Below are 19,158 nucleotides of genomic sequence, written 5' to 3'. Positions count from 1 at the left end.
TTTCTTCTTGGTGGTGTCTTATAAAGCTGACTTCGTGCCAAGGAGGCGGTGTTGATATTTTATCTTGGTCGCGGCTTCGCATTCCCATGAAGTATCTCTTTCGCAAATGTGCAATACTCACATTTGATTTTGTTTATTATAATGGGAATGTCAACTCTGAAGGTGTTAGACTTTTCTCCTGAATGTGTGCATATGTATAACTTGCACTATTGCTAGTCTTTGTGCGTCAAAACTAACTGGGAGGAGTTGAAAAGTGATGAAATAGCAAAATGTGGTACAAGAATGGGGAAGTTGAGCAAGAAACTAATGTTTTCTGCAAAAATTATGAACTCTGTCACTCAGTCACGTAAACAACATGAGTGTTGACATTATTTTCCACAATTCATGAACATCTTGGTCCAGAGTGTTCATATTTGCATATATTATTTCTAACAAAATTTGCCACATTTTGTATATCCTAGAACTTGTAGATCCAGATACAGGCGGGTAATTCAATTTTAAACCAACAAAGGCCCGCTGATGACATTTCTTTGATTTCAGTGAAGAAAATATATGTTGGAAATGATCTTCAGTGAAGCTGAAAGCAGGTGACCAGAGCTTCCTACGATCAACCAGTCCACAGATGGAGATGGGGTATGGGGGCACCGTCTTCATGAGGTAATTTTTTCTCGCGACTTTGCCGCCTTACTGATGCCATTTCGTTCGCATCACAACCCTCATAGCTGGCACACGTAAAGTCTGGGTACTCTGGTATAGAGCACTGCACGGGCCCGACCCGGCCCGCGGGCCGGGCTGGGCTTGTTATTGGCTGTGTGCTCCGGGCCGGGTCGAGCCCGGGCCGACAAACTACGCCAGCACCACGGGCCGGGCCCGGGCCGTTAATATACGCCACTACCGCGGGCCGGGCCCGGGCCGACAAATATGTTCCCGAGAGTCAGGCCCGGCCGGGCCACGCAGCTAATTCCACACATTGGAGATGCATTAGTTCATATCATGATGCGCTTGCGTCATTCCTGTGCATATTTTGCAAAGACAAGCAAAGGGTACTGCATTATGCATATGATTCGACCCTCTAGAACATTCTCCAAGCCACTTTACATGGCTCCTCACTCCTCACATATTTCACAATCACTTTGGCAAAGCTTGGTGAGAGGGATAGGGACTGGGAGAAGCAGTTTGTCGACAGCATGCTCTATCTCCGCAAAATCTTGACAGTGTAACGATAACGCCCCGTGCGTTCTGGATTTAATTTGGTCTCGTGCGGTTACGGTGTTAAACCGCCATCACTTGTATGTTTGTCTTCTCTCCTTATAAATTTACTTATAAATTTGTTTGATAATCGCCAGAAACGCGTACGTCGCGGCTGGAAATACTAGGCCGGGATTTACTCGCCGGGTCACCGGGCCGGGCCGGGTTCTATTTGCTTAGACGCCGGGCCGGGCCGGGCTCTAGTCACTGGGTCACCGGGCCGGGCCGCATAAAAATATGAAGGTCCGGGCCCGGGTCGGGCCGGGCCATTTTTCAATGCGCCCGGGCCGGGTCGGGCCCGGAAAAGTCGGCCCGTGCAGTGCTCTACTCTGGTATGCCTGTACGGAGTTCAAACGGTCACTCCTTAAAGGGACGGCTAAGAAAAAATTGCAGAAATCAGTAGATATGGCAAAAATTGCACATATTTTAGCACTCGGAGCACCTCGACGGCAGGTCAGATATCCGCTAATGAAGTATATTTTTAATGTGCAATCTTTCCTCTATCATTCAATATATAGAACACCATTATACCCTGTTTCGTTGCCAAAAGAGATGTCAGTAAAATTAGGTGAGAGCAGAAAATTGCTGATATTTGATTTGGCATGCCCCAGCTGCTGCAGTACCTATACCAATAATTTTACGGTTATTGAATCGCCAACATATCCCTAAATGCAACTGCAAAAATATGTTGCTCTATTTTAGTAGCGTGAACGCAGCGAATTTTTCTCTGTGCCCAGGTCTCGTCGTTGCGGCCTTGCACTCCGACACCACTTCTGAGTGGCACGCCATCGCGCGTTTCCCATTTCACAGGGCCCTCGGTCTCCCTCATATTGCACTGATTCCTGCCGCTGGCACTTATTTGTGGACTTGTCCACGTCGGCATTCTTACTTACGTGCTACCCTTATATATGCGGATATGCCGTTGCGAGACCAGCAGATGGCGTCTGTCTATTATGCTGCAGCGACTGAGAGTGGAATACTGGCCCGCGATATGTAGCTGAGTATAGCAACAACTTTTGCAACAGTTTTATCAGTACTGCACAAGGTGTACGTTTTTTATTTATATTTTTTTATTCTGTAGTGGGAGGCACTACCAAGTGGCTCATTGTTGGAGGTGCCGCCTTTATTACAGCCGCAAAAAGAAGCAACAAAAAACTGTCCTCCTACATTGCATAGGTAGCATGCCTTTCAGCGATGGAAATTATCGTGACATCTATTTGTAACACACAAAAAAGAAAGAGGGACGCATTCTAACGACAACCTGGTCTGGCGTGGTGCAACCTTCCTCTTAATGACCAAATCCTGTCTAATCGACCAAATAATGTCTGAGCGCAGGGTGGTATATGTTTATTAAGAAAAAAAAAAGAGAAGTTAGCCAGACAAAGAGCCGGCTTTCTCAGGGGATGCATATGCTACCTATGCAATGTAGCTGGACCGTTTTTTGTTACTTCATTTTGCGGCTGTAATACAGATGGCACCTCCAGCAATAAGCCACTTGGTAGCACTTCCCACTACAGAATTCTTAAAAAAGCGCACACCTTGTGCAGTATTGACAAAACTGTTACAAAAGTTATTGATGTACTCAGCTACATCTTGCAGGTCAGTATTTCTCTCTCAGTCGCTGCGGCATAATAGACAGACGCCATCTGTTGCTCTCACAGCGGCATATAAAAGGGTTGCATTTAAATAAGAATGTCGACGTGGACATGTCCACAAATAAGTGCCAGGGGCGGGAATCAGTGCTACATGAGGGAGACCGAAGGCCCTGTAAAATGGGAAAAGTGCGATGGCGTGCCACTCGAAAGTGGTGTCGGAGTGCAAGGCCGCAACAACGAGACCTGGGCACAGAGAAAAATTTGCTGCGTTAACCCTACTAAAACAGTGCAACATATTTTTGCAGCTGCATTTAGGGGATACGTTGGCCCTTCAGTAACCGCAAAATTATTGGTATAAGTATTGCAGCGGCTGGGGTATGCCATACCAAACACAGGCAATTTTCTGCACTCACCCACCTTAACTAACATCTCTTTCGGCAACGAAACGGGGTAGAATGGTGCTCTATATATTGAATGATAGAGCCCTAGTGAAAAGACCCCTCAGGTCTAATGTATTATGGGACTGAGAGGTCCTCTCAGCCTGAGAGGGCCTCTCAGGCTGGTGGACCTCTCAGGACCTCTCAGAAGCTAATGCCCAGATCTGACATTGGAACATCAATGTTCAGTTTCGCTGTCTACGCTGCACCTGTCGTCGGAGCGGTACAATCTACAGTGCTATGATACACCAGAGATAGATACAGGCAAGTACATGTCACAAAACTCCACATATATTGAGTTCCTTCGATTGTACAGATACACTCAAGGCATGCGCACTGCTATCAGATTATCTAACAGTTATTTCAAATGTCTTGCAGAATTGTGAATATCTAATATCTGTTGAAGGATCGCTCGCAAGAAACTACACGAAACTGTAAATAGCAGCAACAGAAACTAGATTTAGCACTTACATGTCTACGAAAGCATACAAGTCATCATCAACACATACTGTCGTATTCCACAAAGCGTGAGCTCATGGGACACATATTCACAATGTCCGTACAGCGGCGATGAAAAATATTCTTGAGGAACTCTGCTTCTCGGTGATCAAGTTCGTCTGTTATGTATACTTAGGGACTAACGATGCACAGTCTAGTTTCCCTTGTTTGCGTAAGATGCCAACTAACTGGCGAGATTGAGTTCTCACCACCTGTCACTTTGTACGAGATTCATCTGTAAGAAATACAATTTCAAAATGTCAGTGGAAGTCAGTGTGTAGGCATCGAAATATATAACATACCGTTTGGCACAAAGTGCTGTTGGTAACGTAACGTGGTTGGTAATCTTCATATCAGCGCTCATAATGCGTGTCTGCGAACAGTGGTAAAAGCGTAAAGTGAACAGGAATGCCTGTCACTCACAAAAGCATATTTGAGACATCGTCTACATACCTCACAGTTAGAATCCCGAAGACAAAACGCAAATTACTTGAGATCCGCGGCCGACGTCCTCACACTTCAACGTTTCAAAACAGACTCATTGAACCGCTGGTGACTGGCCAAAACGCTTCCACTTACGTGCAGTGCAATAATGCACAGATTGCAAGAACAGTAGCTTCAAGGGGGAACGGCAATACAAGGTTATCACGGCACGTGTTCCTTGGAGGAATAATGCACAAACATATGAAACCTTGCGAACTATTTTCCAAAGGGGACAAGGTAGCATGTTCCGCGGCGCGGAAAACATGTAGCACCTTGTTCTGGGAGGTGTCGCACGACGCACTGTCGCAAAGCTGTCTGAGAGATCCCCCCAAACCCCTCAGGGCTACATGAACGATTCTACAACGTCTTCCAGATTTTCTCTAAAAGGTCCTCTCAGATCCCTCTGTGCTGCCTGAAAGGTCCTATCAGACCTTTCAAGATTTCTTGATTTCAAGGTTTCTTGAAAGGTCCTCTCAGACCTCTCAGGAAATTTTGAGAGCTCTCATGACACATTTTCGATAGTGAGGAAAGATTGTAAGTTTAAAATGTATTTCATTTCGAGGAGCTATGAGTGCTAAAATATGTGCAACTTTTGCCGTATCTGGTGATTTCGGCATTTTTTCCTTAGCGTCCCTTTAAAGTGTGACTGTTTCAACTACGTACAGGCATACCAGAGTGCCCAGACATTATGTGTGCCAGCTATGAGGCTTGCTACGTGAACGAAATAGCGTCAGTAAGGCTGCAAAGTCGCAAGAAAAAATCACCTCGCAAAGACGGCATCACCTTACCCCTTCTCTGTGGACTGGTTGATCGTAGGAAGCTCTGGTCACCTGCTTTCAGCTTCACTTAAGCCCGTTTCCAACATATATTTTTTTCACTGAAATCAAAAAATGTCATTGGTGAACCCTGGTCCATATACGAGGGGCGTTCAAATCAAACCGGGCTTTTCATTTTTCGCAAAAGTAAAATGAACTTACAGGCGAGAAATAAGTTTTATTTTTCAACGTAATCTCCAGCTGCACTAATGCACTTGTCCCAGCGTTTCACGAGGGCTTGGATGCCAGCAGCGTAGAAATCCTTACTGACGCATAGCAGCCCTGATCGGACCGCATTCTTGACCTCATCGTCGCAGCTGAAGTGGCGGCCCACAAGGAACGCCTTCAGTGGTGCGAAGAGATGGAAATCGCTGGGGGCGAGGTCTGGACTGTAAGGAGGATGTGGCAGCAACTCCCAGCCAAGTTCCTGTAACGTGCGTGTCGTGAGATGCACGCTATGCGGGCGTGCATTGTCCTGTAGGAGGAGGACTCCTTTGGTGATGAGGCCCGGCTTTCTGAAACTGGATGTGTTCATGAATGATAGTGTTCAACGTTCCCACGGAAAGGTCAGTCTTTCGAGCCAGTTCGAGACATGTTATCCGTCGGTCCTTGAGGATCAGGCGCTCCACAAGTTGGATGTTCTCAGGAACTCTGACACTGGGCTCTGGGCCGCCCCGGCCGGGATCGTCCTGCACTGATGTACGGCCATCTCGGAACCGTTTGCACCACTCAAACGCTTTGCTGCGGCTAAGTGTATTTGGCCATACTGAGCCTGAAGTCTTCTGTGAATTTCAGATGACTTTACGCCTTCATTCACGAGAAACTTCATGACAGTTCGCTGTTCGATGTGCGTGCTCACCTCGTTGTCGGCCATCTTGTCTAGCACGTGTCTTCTGTTTTGCATAAACTTTGGATCGCTACGTGTTGAACGCGGAGGCCTGTCGCGTGTGAAAATGATAAAAAAGAAGTAGCGGGAGCCATTTGTACAATCAGGAGACAGAAAGTCCCGGTTTGACTTGAACGCCCCTCGTAAAATGGAATTACCCATGCGTATCTTCATAAGGTTTCTGCTGTTTTGAATGAATTTTTGTGTCTTCAAAAATTAATTTTGGAAATACATGGATAGCTTTGTTTTTGAAACTTGCATCATTTGATAGGGCAATCATTTTGCTATATTTTCCTATAGTATAGCAACATATTTTGAAGTGATACTATCAGCCACAAAAAGTATATTTCTCAAACCACCCAAAAATTGCCATTTTTGTGGCGGTAAGGAAAGAGTTAAATGAAATACCCTGTATAATGTGTGCATGATGTAATGAACTACATCTATCAAAGTGAGTCAGCCCCTTTAAGAGGGTGTACCACCTTTCCACTCCCATGTATCTTCAGAGAGAATGGCTTTCTATTGCCCTTTAGTAAATACTTGACTGACTTTCATATAGTGGTCTTGTTCGAGAGCATTTCAAAATTAATTTTCAACACCCATGACTGATCACTAGCCTTCCTGATTTGTATTGCCTTTATGAACCAAAATTTGACATTCAAGTTGTATAGAAGATCACCAAAACGCTAAAATACAGGTAACATTTTCATGGACTGGTAAAGCAGAATCTTTCTAGAACATAGAAAAACAAGTAGCATGTGTATCAATTTCTCAGCTTTTCGTGCTATACAGGGTGTCCCAGCTAAATGCAAACATATTTTTTTTACAAATATATGTATCACTTTTTCTGAGATGAAATCAATTTCAATATAACATATGCTGAAGGGCACTCCCTAGGAGGGCATTAGCAAACTCCTAAAATAATGCCTTAAAGGAGTACGAAGGGCCATAAAAAAAAAATTCAGATTAAGACGTCTGCTGAAAGTGGGTTTGTCATTTTACCAAATAGTACGAAAGGTTTTGATGTGTGCAATTTGTTTTCCAGAAAAAAAGTCACATAAACATGGCTCCACGCGTTCACCCTTAACTCGCCACTCCAGGTATAACGAGGATGAGAAGGTATGATGCCACGTCACCGATGACTTTATGAGGAGAACGCGTGCTGGTTCGCCGTTGAGTGGGGGTCAGCGCCTCGCCCTTTGCCGCCGTAAACCAGTTTTGCCAGTTCTCCCAGAGAATTGGGGATAGAAGGAGCAGCCGAATCATTACCGAGCCAGGAGAAAGGCTCTTTCAGAACCCCAAGCAGCCAAATAGCGGATGACAGCGGAGTAGACAACATTTCGCTAGACAACATTGACAACATTTCTCTAGACCAATCAGCGAGCGTTCTCCTTATAGCGTCAGCGCGAGGTTCCAGGCAGATCACAGGCTGGTGCTGCTCTTCACCGCCGTTGCGCACGGTCGTGTTTTGCAGCGTACTTTAAATTCAGTTTCTGCGATAATTATAACTCTGTGGTGTGAATTACTTAGCATGGTGCATCTTACTGGCCTAGTTACAGTTTTATAGGAAGAAAACAGGCTGTTAAAATGACTTCTGTGCTCAATAATTAACTTTTTAGATAAAAGCTACGAAGTTGTTCCAATAAGAACATCTGATCGCTTTGGTCACCTGATACTGGAGCCGTTTTCAGAACAAAAATCCGTTCAATAGATTGTCTGCAAAAAATTGGTGAGGGAACACCATTATTTTCTTTATTTTGTTCATTGCGCATCTTCGGAGATGCATCTTTCCTTCACCCCCAATGTGAGAAGGTGAAAGAGCACACTATCGCCTCTTGCGTCCTGGAAAAAGGTTTAAAGAAAACAGAAAATGCAACCCAAGATAAGGGATGTTCCGATAGAGTCACATTTGTTTTTGTTTTGGTTCCGCAAGTTAAAGCTCATCTTTGACGCATGAGGTGGCACTGTGCTCCTTCACTCTCTCACATTGGGGTGAGGGAAAGACGGGATGCGCAGTCAACAAAATAATGAAAAAGATTGTGTTTTTCACCAATTTTTGTGGAAGGTCTATTAAACGGATTTTTGTTTTGAAAACGGCTCCTGTATCAGGTGACCAAAGGGATCAGATGTTCTCATTTGGACAACTTCATAGCTTTTATAATTAAAAAGTTACTTATTGAAAGTTAATTAAAACATGGCCTTAGGAGTTTGCTAATGCCCTCGTAAGGAGTACCCTTCAGCATGTGCTATTTTCAATTGATATCACCTCAAAAAAAGTGATATACAGTCAACCCTTGATTTATGAACCTTCGATTTATGAATTCCCTCGTTTTATGAACACGAGCACGGGGAACCAAACTTTTTCCATTCATTTTTCCCTCGTTTTATGAACCTTCGAATAATGAACGGAATTTCTGGGAACCAACTAAGAGTTGCCCAGCGTTTTTACCCTCAATTTATGAACGGATCGTTCAGAGGTCAACAGAAACCTTCAAAGGGATAATTCCGTGGTCTTATGAATGACGCCTGAACGGACAAAACGATTGTGGAGCGAAGTAAACGAGGTGTTCACACCACAATTTGCGGGAAAGAACTGAGGGTTTATTCCAGTGGCGGTTGCCACCAAAAACGAAACTGGAAAAACGTGCAGCGTGCAGGCCGCGGCTTAACGATGGCGATGTGGGCTGCTACACTGCCTCCCCCCCAGACTCCGAGAGGAGCGGTCAGCCCAAGTGACATGTCTGGTGGCGCTCAGAGAAGGCTGAGTGGGGAAGGGAGGCGGGAGGGCTACTGGTGGCTCGGGTGGCTCCACAAAGGCTGGCTTGAGTCTGTCCAGGCTCACGGTTTCTGTTTTGCCATCAACCGAGATGGTAAAAAACTTGTCCGAACGCCGGAGAACGGGGTGAGGGCCGGTGTAAGGTTGCTCAAGCGGGCGGCGGACCCTGTCACGGCACATGAAGACATGCGAGGCAGAAGACAGCTGCTGGGGGACAAAGGAGGATCTGGGCGAGGGAACACGAGGTGAGGCAGGACGGACGTTTGCGAAAGCGCGACGAAGCGTGTCGACGTAAGTTCCGGGGGGAGTGGAGACCTCTGTTACGTCAAAGAAGTCAGCCGGGAGCCTGAGGGTAGTGCCGTACACCAGTTCGGCCGCGCTGCAGCCGAGGTCGGCCTTGACGGATGCGCGGATGCCGAGGAGGACGACGGGCAAGACAGATGACCAGTGGGCGGTGTCCTCGTGGGCCATGATGGCACCCTTTAACTGGCGATGCAGGCGTTCTACCATACCGTTAGAGGCCGGATGGTAGGATGTTGTGCGAATCCGTCACGTGCCCAGGAGTTGGAGGAAAGCGGCAAAAAGCCTCGCTTCGAACTGGGCGCCACGGTCCGTGGTGACGACAGCTGGGGCTCCGAAACGGGCAACCCAGGTCGAAAGGAAGGTCGAGGCGACAGTGGCGGCGGTGGCGTCGGACATGGGGGCCGCTTCTGGCCATCTGGTAAAACGATCGACGGCAGTTAGGAGGTATCGATGTCCAGCAGAGATGGGGAGGGGTCCGACTATATCAATGTGGACCTGTTCGAAGCGGGAGTCCGGGGGCAGAAAACGTCCCAGTGGTGCAGACGTGTGCCGCGTGATCTTTGACCTTTGACACGCGGAACAGGCGGCTACCCAAGATCGGATATCTGCGCGCATCTTCGGCCATACAAAGCGGGTAGCAATCAGTCGTTGTGTTGGGCGGGCTCCTGGGTGCGATAGGCCATGTAGTGAGTCGAAGACTGCGCGGCGGAGGTCGGGTGGCACGTAAGGACGAGGTGGAGTGGTGCTGGTGTCACAGGAGAGTAGAAGGTCTGTGCCGGGAACGGGGAAGTCGTCAAGACGCAGAGATGTTGTCGAGCTACGCAGGGCCTCAAGCTCGGGGTCATTGTGCTGGGCGCGGGCTAGAGCTTCTGACGATAGCGACTGGACGGTGGCTACGCGACTCAGGGCGTCTGCTGGACCATTTTCCGATCCGGAGACGTGCTCAATGCGAGAGGTAAATTCGGCTAGAAAAGCGAGGTGGCGCGTCTCACGAGGAGAATAGCGGCTGTTGGCCGATCGCAGGGCGTATGTCAACGGCTTATGATCAGTTAGAATGGTGAAATCCCGGCCTTCCAGGAAGTACCGGAAGTGCTTGACTGCGAGGTAAGCGGCTAAGAGCTCCCTGCCGAAAGTGCTATACCGCGTCTCCGCGGGCTTCAGGGCCTTTGAGAAGAAAGCAAGAGGTCGCCAGCCTGTTCCGACGTGCTGCTGCAGCACGGTGCCGACAGCTGTTGCGGAGGCGTCGACCATAAGTGCGGTGGCTGCATCGGGCGTGGGATGGGCCAGAAGGGTTACCGATGACAGCAGCGACTTGATGGACGTGAAGGCGTCAGAAGCAGCGTCGGTCCAAGAGAGCGGAAAGGAAGTGTCCCGGGACTTCCGCTTGCGGCTCTTGCGACCGCGGGAAACGTGGTCTTGGGACAGCATTTCTTCGAGGGGGCGCAGCGTGTGGGCACAGTGTGGGACGAATCGCCGATAAAAGTTGACGAGTCCTAAGAAACGCCGGAGCTGGCGCACGGACTGAGGTTGAGGAAAATCGAGGATGGCGGCGATCTTCTGCGGAAGCGGAGATATGCCCTCGGCAGAGACAGTGTGACCGAGGAACTCTAGAGATGGTACTCCGAACTCGCACTTCGCGACGTTGACGATGATCCCGTGTGCAGCAAGCCGTGAGAAGACAAAGTGGCAAGCTGGCGGCTGTAGTGAGAACCATCTGTACGGTTGGGGGTAGCCGTTGCAAAAATAGCTCGCGAAGCAGTGCTTCGTCGAAAGAGGCTGAGCGATCCGCCAGGAGAGCCTGCATGGCGCGAAGTAGCTGCGAAGGTCGTCGGTCACCGAGTTCTTCGGCATTCAAGAGCTGCTGCAGGCGCTTCCGCTCTGACATCATAGTCCGCTGGAGAACAGCAGTGCGCAACTGGTCGTAGGGCGCCTGAGGTGGAGGGCTTGCTATTAAGTCGGCAACGTCCATGGCTATCTCTGGTGGTAGGGAAGAGACGATGTGCCGGTACATGGTGAGTTGGGAAGTAATTCCAGCGAGCAGGAACTGGGCTTCGACCTGCTGGAACCAGATGTGGGGTCCTCCATGCCAAAATGGCGGCAATCGAACAGCGACGTGGGACATGGGAGGCATCGCAGCAGCAGCGGGGGCGGTTGCGCCAGGCGGAGGGTGTTGCTGGTCGCCAGCAGGGTTCATAGCAGCGGTGTTCTTCTCCGGGTCACCAGAAATTGTGGAGCGAAGTAAACGAGGTGTTCACACCACAATTTGCGGGAAAGAACTGAGGGTTTATTCCAGTGGCGGTTGCCACCAAAAACGAAACTGGAAAAACGTGCAGCGTGCAGGCCGCGGCTTAACGATGGCGATGTGGGCTGCTACACGTTTTCCAGGTATTGCACCCTTGGTTCTTAACCCCTCGAAATCGGAACAACAAACGGGTTTTCCGGGGTCACACAAGGTGCGACCAAGTGTTCCTGACCTCAGTTGATGAATAAGGTGGTCGCTGTCACCCGGAGATTAATAAACGGAGGTTAAAAATCCCGGAGGAAATCCAAGACCAGTCCAGTGCGAATGTGGTGACATCTCTTCTTTCCAAGATTGACACATCGGAAGGCATGGTCCAAAGCAAAATTAAACTATTTAGTATGTATTGCATAATAAACAAAGTGTGAATGCACTAACGTCTGTTCTTTGTGAGATTGATACAGCAGAAGGCATGGTCAAAAGCAAAATTACACAATATATGGCATTATAAACACAATCCCAACTTGGATATACTGTTCCATTTGCTCGATAGTACTCAGTTAACTGAATTTTCGATTTATGAATCCCTCGATTTATGAACGATTTTTCGGGGAACCGAGGGTGTTCATAAATCGAGGGTTGACTGTATATATTTTTAAATATGTTCTCATTTAGCTGGTACACCCTGTATACCATAGAGCAGGGGTCTCAAACACGCATGTGGCTCGCAATGACCTTGTTCTGGTTTGTGGACAAAATAGTGAAGAGGAAGAGAATGTGGGCTTCTTTGTGTGTGGTTCCCTTAACTGTTCACGTTTTTACCTCTTTGATGTATGATGGAGGAGATGGAGTTTTATATAAAGTGCTGTAAAAGAGGGTAAAATCGGCCAATATTGGGTGGAAAAGCAGGCAAAAGTGTTTCTCACATTTCAGATGAACGCAAGCAATACTGCTGAATGCATTTTCATACCATTCACGGATTCCTCATATTGGTGGCTGAATTTGCATGTGGGGTTTTTCGTATCTTATCCAAAGTGATGATGATGAAAATCGGGGGCTAAAAATGGGTTTTACTCGGCTTGACCCTAAAACAAGCATGGGTGCAAGTAACACTCTGTCTGATGGCCAGATCTGGCACTGCCCTGTGTTGCCATCCGGAGCAACCTGGTCAAAACTGTGCAAGAAAAATTAGTTTGTTTGTATTCTAACACTGACAGCCACATGGTATCTTCACATCACATTGCTTCTGTGTTTAATAATTCAACTCCAAAAATTTTTCATGTAAGAATGTGCAACTTTCACACACAGGTGCATCAGCTGTGATTCTGCAGGTTTCTGAAACTCTAAGAATGCAGACGTGACAAGGTCCACCCGATTCCAAATTTGCAGTGCTTATTTTAAGAAATTAATAAAGTTAGGAAAATTGTCATTTAGCTAATAAGAATAAGTGACTAGTCAAAATTGCAAAAGTCTAATTACACACAGAGAGTAGAAAATAAATTCAGAAGCTCAGAAGTTGCTTCGACGTTCATCCTGAAAGGGTACACCTTTTTTTATTCATCTTTTTTATTAGATGAAGTATTTGAAAATGTAGCATAAATCAGTTACAGTTGTGAAATTAGTAGCAAATAACAGTAAATATTGCTGATTGAAGGGCGGTTTAGTGTTGCAAAGTGTGGCTGTCATAGATAGATACAATGCACAGTGTTTGAGGATAATCCTGGCATTGCGAAGAATGAGCTTTGGAAATTGGTCGACAGACAAGAGCTCCCAAAAAGGCCAACAGCTCCTAGCACAACAATGTCGAGTAAAAAATCGAGTTAAACGTAGCTGGCTTAATGGTATTGTGTAACGTTCTGAAAATGGCAACATGCACTTGAGGATCAAGAACACAAAGACAGCTAAAAAAACACAAATGACTGTTCACAGTGTCTTGTCTGTTTGTTCATCATCAGTTAAAGGAGCTCTGGCAAGACATTTTTATTAAGCAAACCACTATAAAAGGGTGATTGAAGCAGCTCCAACTGCCCTTACAATGTCAACGGTGCTTCCTTTTTTCTTTTTTTTTTTCCCCACTGGGTGCAGATGTTGCAGGATGTGTGATGCAACTCAGAGCTCTCCACTGTTAAGATAAGATGAGAACCTCTTACAAAGTGCGCTGAAAGTGTGGGGGAAGCCCGGTAAAAAAGCCGAATGGCTTGACTGGGCCCTCTTTTTTCTCTTTTTAGATCTTTTGGAGATTCCCGAAGTGCAGACATTGTGTGTCATAATTTAGGTGCATCTAAAACTTCACAATCTTAGCAGCTATTCATTCATTCAGGCTTTCATTGTTTATGGTGCATACGAACAGCACATGCAAAATAGACAGCAGCAACAGTGATAGAAATCATAACCCTCATGTACATATAAAATTGCCCCCTGACTGGGAAATGTGTCGGGGGCCAACACACAAAAAATATTTTAAGAAAATACCTTACAATTGTATATATACAGGGTGTTTTTTTTTCTTTAGCTACTCCAGAATTTTTTAGAGAGAACCTATGACTATGGGCATGCAACACTAGATGATTAATTATCTAAAATTCATTAACTCGGGGGGGAGGGGAGCAAAAGTGGGATAGCAGAATGGAAGAAAATCCTCATTGAACTTCAATTCAAAATGAAATTCAATTTTTTAAATCATGGAATGAGCACATGCATTGAAATACCCATTGCCAAATTTTGCTATGAAAATTCTACAGAGATTGCAAAAGAAGAGATGAAACTTACACTAGCCTCGCTTGCTACTATGTGAAAAGTTTACAATCTCTTATGGTTTGCTGATATTTATCAAATGTATTTTCAGGGGAAAATTGTTGAATGCGTCCACTGTGGCTGTCGTGGCTGCTCAGGCTGAAGAGGAGCACTCACAGCATCTGTAAAAAAAGGACCCTTGTATCATATCTCGTCAATAGATTGTATCCAAAATTAATTGATTGGTTTCTGTTTTGTGTACTGCCATGTTCAGGGTTCAACTACCAATATTCATTTTGTGTTCACATTAATTTGTATCATGCAAGACTACATTCAGAGCAGCCATCCTCTGAGTGGCAAAGAATGTACGAGGGGTGTTCAAATCAAACCGGGACTTCCTGTCTCCTGAGTGTACAAATTGCTCATGCTACTTCTTTTTTGTCATTTTCACACGCTCCAGGCCTCCGCGTTCACCACGTGCTGGTCTAAAGTTTGTGCAAAACAGAAGACACGTGCTGGACAAGATGTCCGACAACGAGGTGAGCACGCACGTGAAACAGCGAATTGTCAAGAAGTTTCTCGTGAGTGAGGGCGTAAAGTCATCTGAAATTCACAGAAGACTTCAGGCTCAGTATGGCCACGATCCACTTAGCCGCGACTATCCTTGACTTTGCTGACCAAGAGCGAGGGAGGCTCCGCCTCCAAATGGCGTGCCAATAGGAGGACTCGGGAGGCGGTGCGTTGCGGCCTCTGCTCTTGCCTAACAGATGGCGCATCAGTAGCGCTCGGCTCGGGATATGTGATCTGATCGGGATATGCTGTCGTCTGCTTCTTCCGGTAGAGCTACGACCTTGAAGCCTCTACTCTCACGTAAGAGATGGCGCAACATTGGCACTCGGTAAGGGCACGTGTGGTCGCCATAACTTTGGCCTCGACGTTAAGACTGGCCGGTAACCTAAATTCCGATGACGCGGTGATAGCAAACCATATGTTGAATTCCAATGGTAGAGTCAGAGCAAGTGGCAGACTCTGCAATGGAGCGGCGTGATCTGGCCTAGAGCAAGTGATCCGAATCTGCGACTGGAACACTTACGCTCAACTTGGAGTTTAGCCCTGGCCATCTCAGTTGGTGGATGGCGGCCAGAGCCGGAGGAGGAAGAAGAAGAGGGTACTCATGTTCCATTATAACGCCACGTTTTGCAACATCAAGGTCCTTCTAATCTCCTAACGTTGCCATTGTAATGTCTGACGTATCGCTTCCTTCATGAAACAAAATCGCCAAGGTACGATGCGAAAGACTAGTCCAGGCGAACACGTGTCGCGAGGCGGCCATGTTGGCGAAACAATGACAGGAAATAGGAAGCACAAGCGACAAGTGGCATGTCACATAGAGTTGCGGTTGAGTCTGCCTATTTTGGTGGAGCGGTCTGGGTTGCTCCCTGGGGCGACCTTGGCTCCAATGCTGCTCCGAAGCTCCCATTGGAAGACTCCAGGACTGTTCCTAATCTGCCAATCGAACAGACTTGCTCTCGGCGGAGCAACAAAACTTGCTCCGGAGGCGCTCCGAATCTGCCATTGGAATTCAACATGCGTAGTTTTGACGATTATGCTTCATGGATGTGTCATTACATTACCAAATTTTTGGCCAGTTCGACGTTTCGCTCCGCTCTTATGCGTGAACATTGTCTCAGCTCATGAAAAAGGAAAGAAATGTTGCTGCTTTTGTTCTACTCCTCGCACTGAAATAAATCATTTACAATTGTACTGTTTGTGTCTTTTTCTTTCTTTTTGTAAGTATAGTTACGGAAGTATGGAAAAAGGAAAGAAATGTTGCTGCATGTTCTACTCCTCACACTGAACTAAATCCTTTGAAATAATTATACTGTTTCCTTTTTCCCTTTTTGTAAGTAGTTACGGAAGAAAATAATTGTACTGTGTGTGTGTGTGTGTTTTTTTTTTTTCCTTTTGTAAGTATAGTTATGGAAGAAACTAATTGTACTGTGTGTGTGTTTCCTTTTTGTAAGGGTTCCGGGACATTTGATCGTACGTCGTTCGGTCGAAAGCCGTTTGATCGAACGCGGGACATTTGTTTGAAAGGCATTTGATCAAACACTGTTTAATCAAGACGGCAGCTGTCGTTTGATTGATAAGAAAGCTTCAGTTCTAAATGCAGTTATCCCAAGAAATATTTCACTCTGTGTAATCCGCTCGCCCATAAACACATTCCTCATCCTAATCCACTTTTTCGCATCCAGAAGGCGATCCGATGATGTGCTTTTTTTTTTTCGCTATTTATTTGCATTAAGTGCTGAAACTGCGTTTGCAGGAGCTTTGAAAGTAAAATTAGACGTTTAGCTCCACTCTCATGTACTCATGGCTGATACTGCCTCAGTGTATTGCTAAAAGTACGCGCAAACATTTCATTTGGTAAAATGCTCCGCAAACCGGGACAATCTCTCCCCACGCCACCACGCTAACGTGGGACATGTGGTTCGCTGCGTTTTTCCAACATATCTGCCGGAGATATGCAGAAGGTATCAGGGCCTCTGGGAATTGCTTCTTAATCTTCTCACGTTGTCTGTGTATTCTGTTTCATGACCGCTGCCGTTTCGATCAAACGGTGTTCGATCAACTGGCATTTGTCCAAATGTCCCGCGTTCGATCAAACGGCTTTCGACCAAACGACGTTCGATCAACTGTCCCGGAACCCTTACAAAAACGAAACAGTTTCGTCTATAACTACTTACAAAAAGAAAAAGACACACACAGTACAATTGTTTCAAATGATTTATTTCAGTGCAAAAAGTAGAACAATCAGCAACATTTCTTTCCCTTTTACGTACTTCTGTACTTACAAAAACGAAACACACTCATGCACAGTACAATTATTTTCTTCGGTAACTACTTACAAAAAAAAGAAGACACACTGTACAATTATATTTAATGATTTATTTCAGTGCCAGGAGTAGAACAAAAGCATTAACATTTCTTTCCTTTTTCATGAGCTGAGACAATGTTTACGCATAAGAGCGGAGCGAAATGTCGAACTGGCCAAAAATTTGGTAATGTAATGACACATCCATGAAGCATAATCGTCAAAACTACGCACTATGGTTTGCTATCGCCGCGTCATCGGAATTTAGGTTACCGGCCAGTCTCAAGATCGAGGCTCAAAGTTATGGCGACCACACGTGCCCACTGATCTCGATTGTAAAAGGCTGGATTGCGGATAGGGAGCGCGAGCGTGCGGCAACCGGCCGCCATCTTACTGTACCCAAAACAGTCGCCGCAGCGATCATGGCAACTTCTTGCAATTACGGTCATACCAACCGTACCGGCAAGGATACAGGGCCGAAATTTCTACAGGTGAGTCATTCTTTATCAAGGGATAAATAGGCGTCCATTCTGTACATTTATTTGACAATTATGAAGTGTTTTTTTGCCCAAAACCAGCACTGGGTGCAAGTTGTTTGATCGCTCTTCCGAGGTTCAATCGAACACACTTGCATTTTTCCCGCCGGCAAATACAGTTTGAGTGCATAATATGCTAGAGAGAACATGTTACACTACACTGATAGTGGTGTCATCAATATGTGCGAGCACTCGAGCGCTTTTCTGCATGCATTGCTAGCACGGTACCAAGTGTTCTCTACGGAAGCAAGTGCACAGTCATTTATTTGAACCACCTTCGCGTATAAGTTCAGTATTACGTCGTAATAAGACCAAGAGGGTCACCTTTTTTCATATACTGGTATTGTTTTGTGCCTTGGTTTGATTTGTGACAAAGAATCCTACGTAACGGTGGTGTGGTGTGACTTGGATACCGCCTTTGTGTCTGAGCTATGTTGTCAGCTTGTTGCGATAATAATAATTTGTAGCAGTGTGGTCTCTCAATACAGGTTTCCTCACGGGGGCTACCCAGAGGATCGTCTGTGTCATCGTCTGATGCGATCGAGCTTACAGATAAGTATCATGTTCCTCATTCACGGGTTCCAACTTTTCGGGGAGGAACCAACCCAGTGCACGCACTGTGGTGAGCCTCTCTCAATTTTGCACATTCTCTTTACATCATGGAACACATCACTTCAGAGAGTTTTATATACACCTTAGGCCCCTTCACCCAGCATTGTGTCTTCGTGATGAAGCTATAATTCTTTTTAGAACAGCGTTTAAACGTTGAAATTTTTAAAAGATACTGGAATTGTAAACCCTGTTTTAAGCTGATGTTTTAAACATTTATGCAATGCTTTTACTAAACAACATATTTATTTTGAACTAGTTGCATCCTAACCAATGTTCTGTCCTTCACAGCTGCCTCGACATACGCAAGAAATGGGTGCAAAACCTGAGCAGTGCCCACAAGCTTCGATCACCGCAGCACCTCCAAAAAGTAAAAGCCAATGTGTCACATGAGATTTTTAAAGGTATTCATAGTATATAATACCTTGTATTAACTGTTGTAGATCTAACCCACCTCTACAGTATACACTCTCAGGAATTAAAACTCGTTATGGAACTGTGATCATTGTTTCAGTTACTAGGCATGCACATGTATGCTATAAGAAGAAAATTATTTCTTGAGAATGCACTACTGTTGATCACACTCATGCAGCTGCAGGTTTACCTTCGGCCTCTTCGAACTCTCTGTAGTTGCCTTAGCTGCAGGAGGAGTGTCCTCCAGCATGTCAATTACTTGCAGAAATATTGACGTATTTAAGATTATGACACAGTTTGAAGGATTTCAATTCAGGAAATTTGCAGTGGCAGGGCGTGCCAGAGTGAAACCTACTGAATATTTTATGGTGTCGAAGTGGCAGTTCCTTCAGGATAGGAATATCTTAGATGGGAGCAAAAAGCTTGAAATTAACAAAGTGTTGTTTGCATTAAGCAATTTGCGATATACTGACCACATAGGCAGCAAAACAAAAATTTAAAATTCAGCATGTATGAAAATTGGGTGCAACAAATTTCCATAGTGTACCTGTACATTGTCGTTCCTGAGATATATATTGTCATTGCAGGGAGGTCACAAAACAATAAATGTATTGTTTTGGCACTTCCCTGCACAATCATTGTATCTTGAAATGCGTATATGCCAGAATTAATGTTGAACTTGAAAAATGTATATTCTCTTTATTCATAGAG

General features: G+C 45.7%; 1 protein-coding gene across 1 annotated transcript in view; it reads left to right on the top strand.

Moving 5' to 3' along the window:
* The window catches only part of LOC135391468 (protein BUD31 homolog), a 29,339-nt gene extending 15,088 nt beyond the window's left edge, over positions 1 to 14,251 (top strand). The window contains exon 4 of the mRNA XM_064621730.1: positions 14,126 to 14,251. Coding sequence (XP_064477800.1) covers positions 14,126 to 14,176 — 51 coding nt within the window. The 3' untranslated portion in view covers positions 14,177 to 14,251. The remainder of the gene's footprint in view (positions 1 to 14,125) is intronic.
* Positions 14,252 to 19,158: the final 4,907 nt, after the last annotated feature.

The sequence above is a fragment of the Ornithodoros turicata genome, chromosome 4 (assembly GCF_037126465.1).
Source record: "Ornithodoros turicata isolate Travis chromosome 4, ASM3712646v1, whole genome shotgun sequence".
Classification (NCBI taxonomy): domain Eukaryota; kingdom Metazoa; phylum Arthropoda; class Arachnida; order Ixodida; family Argasidae; genus Ornithodoros; species Ornithodoros turicata.
This window is presented reverse-complemented; position numbering and strand designations above follow the sequence as displayed.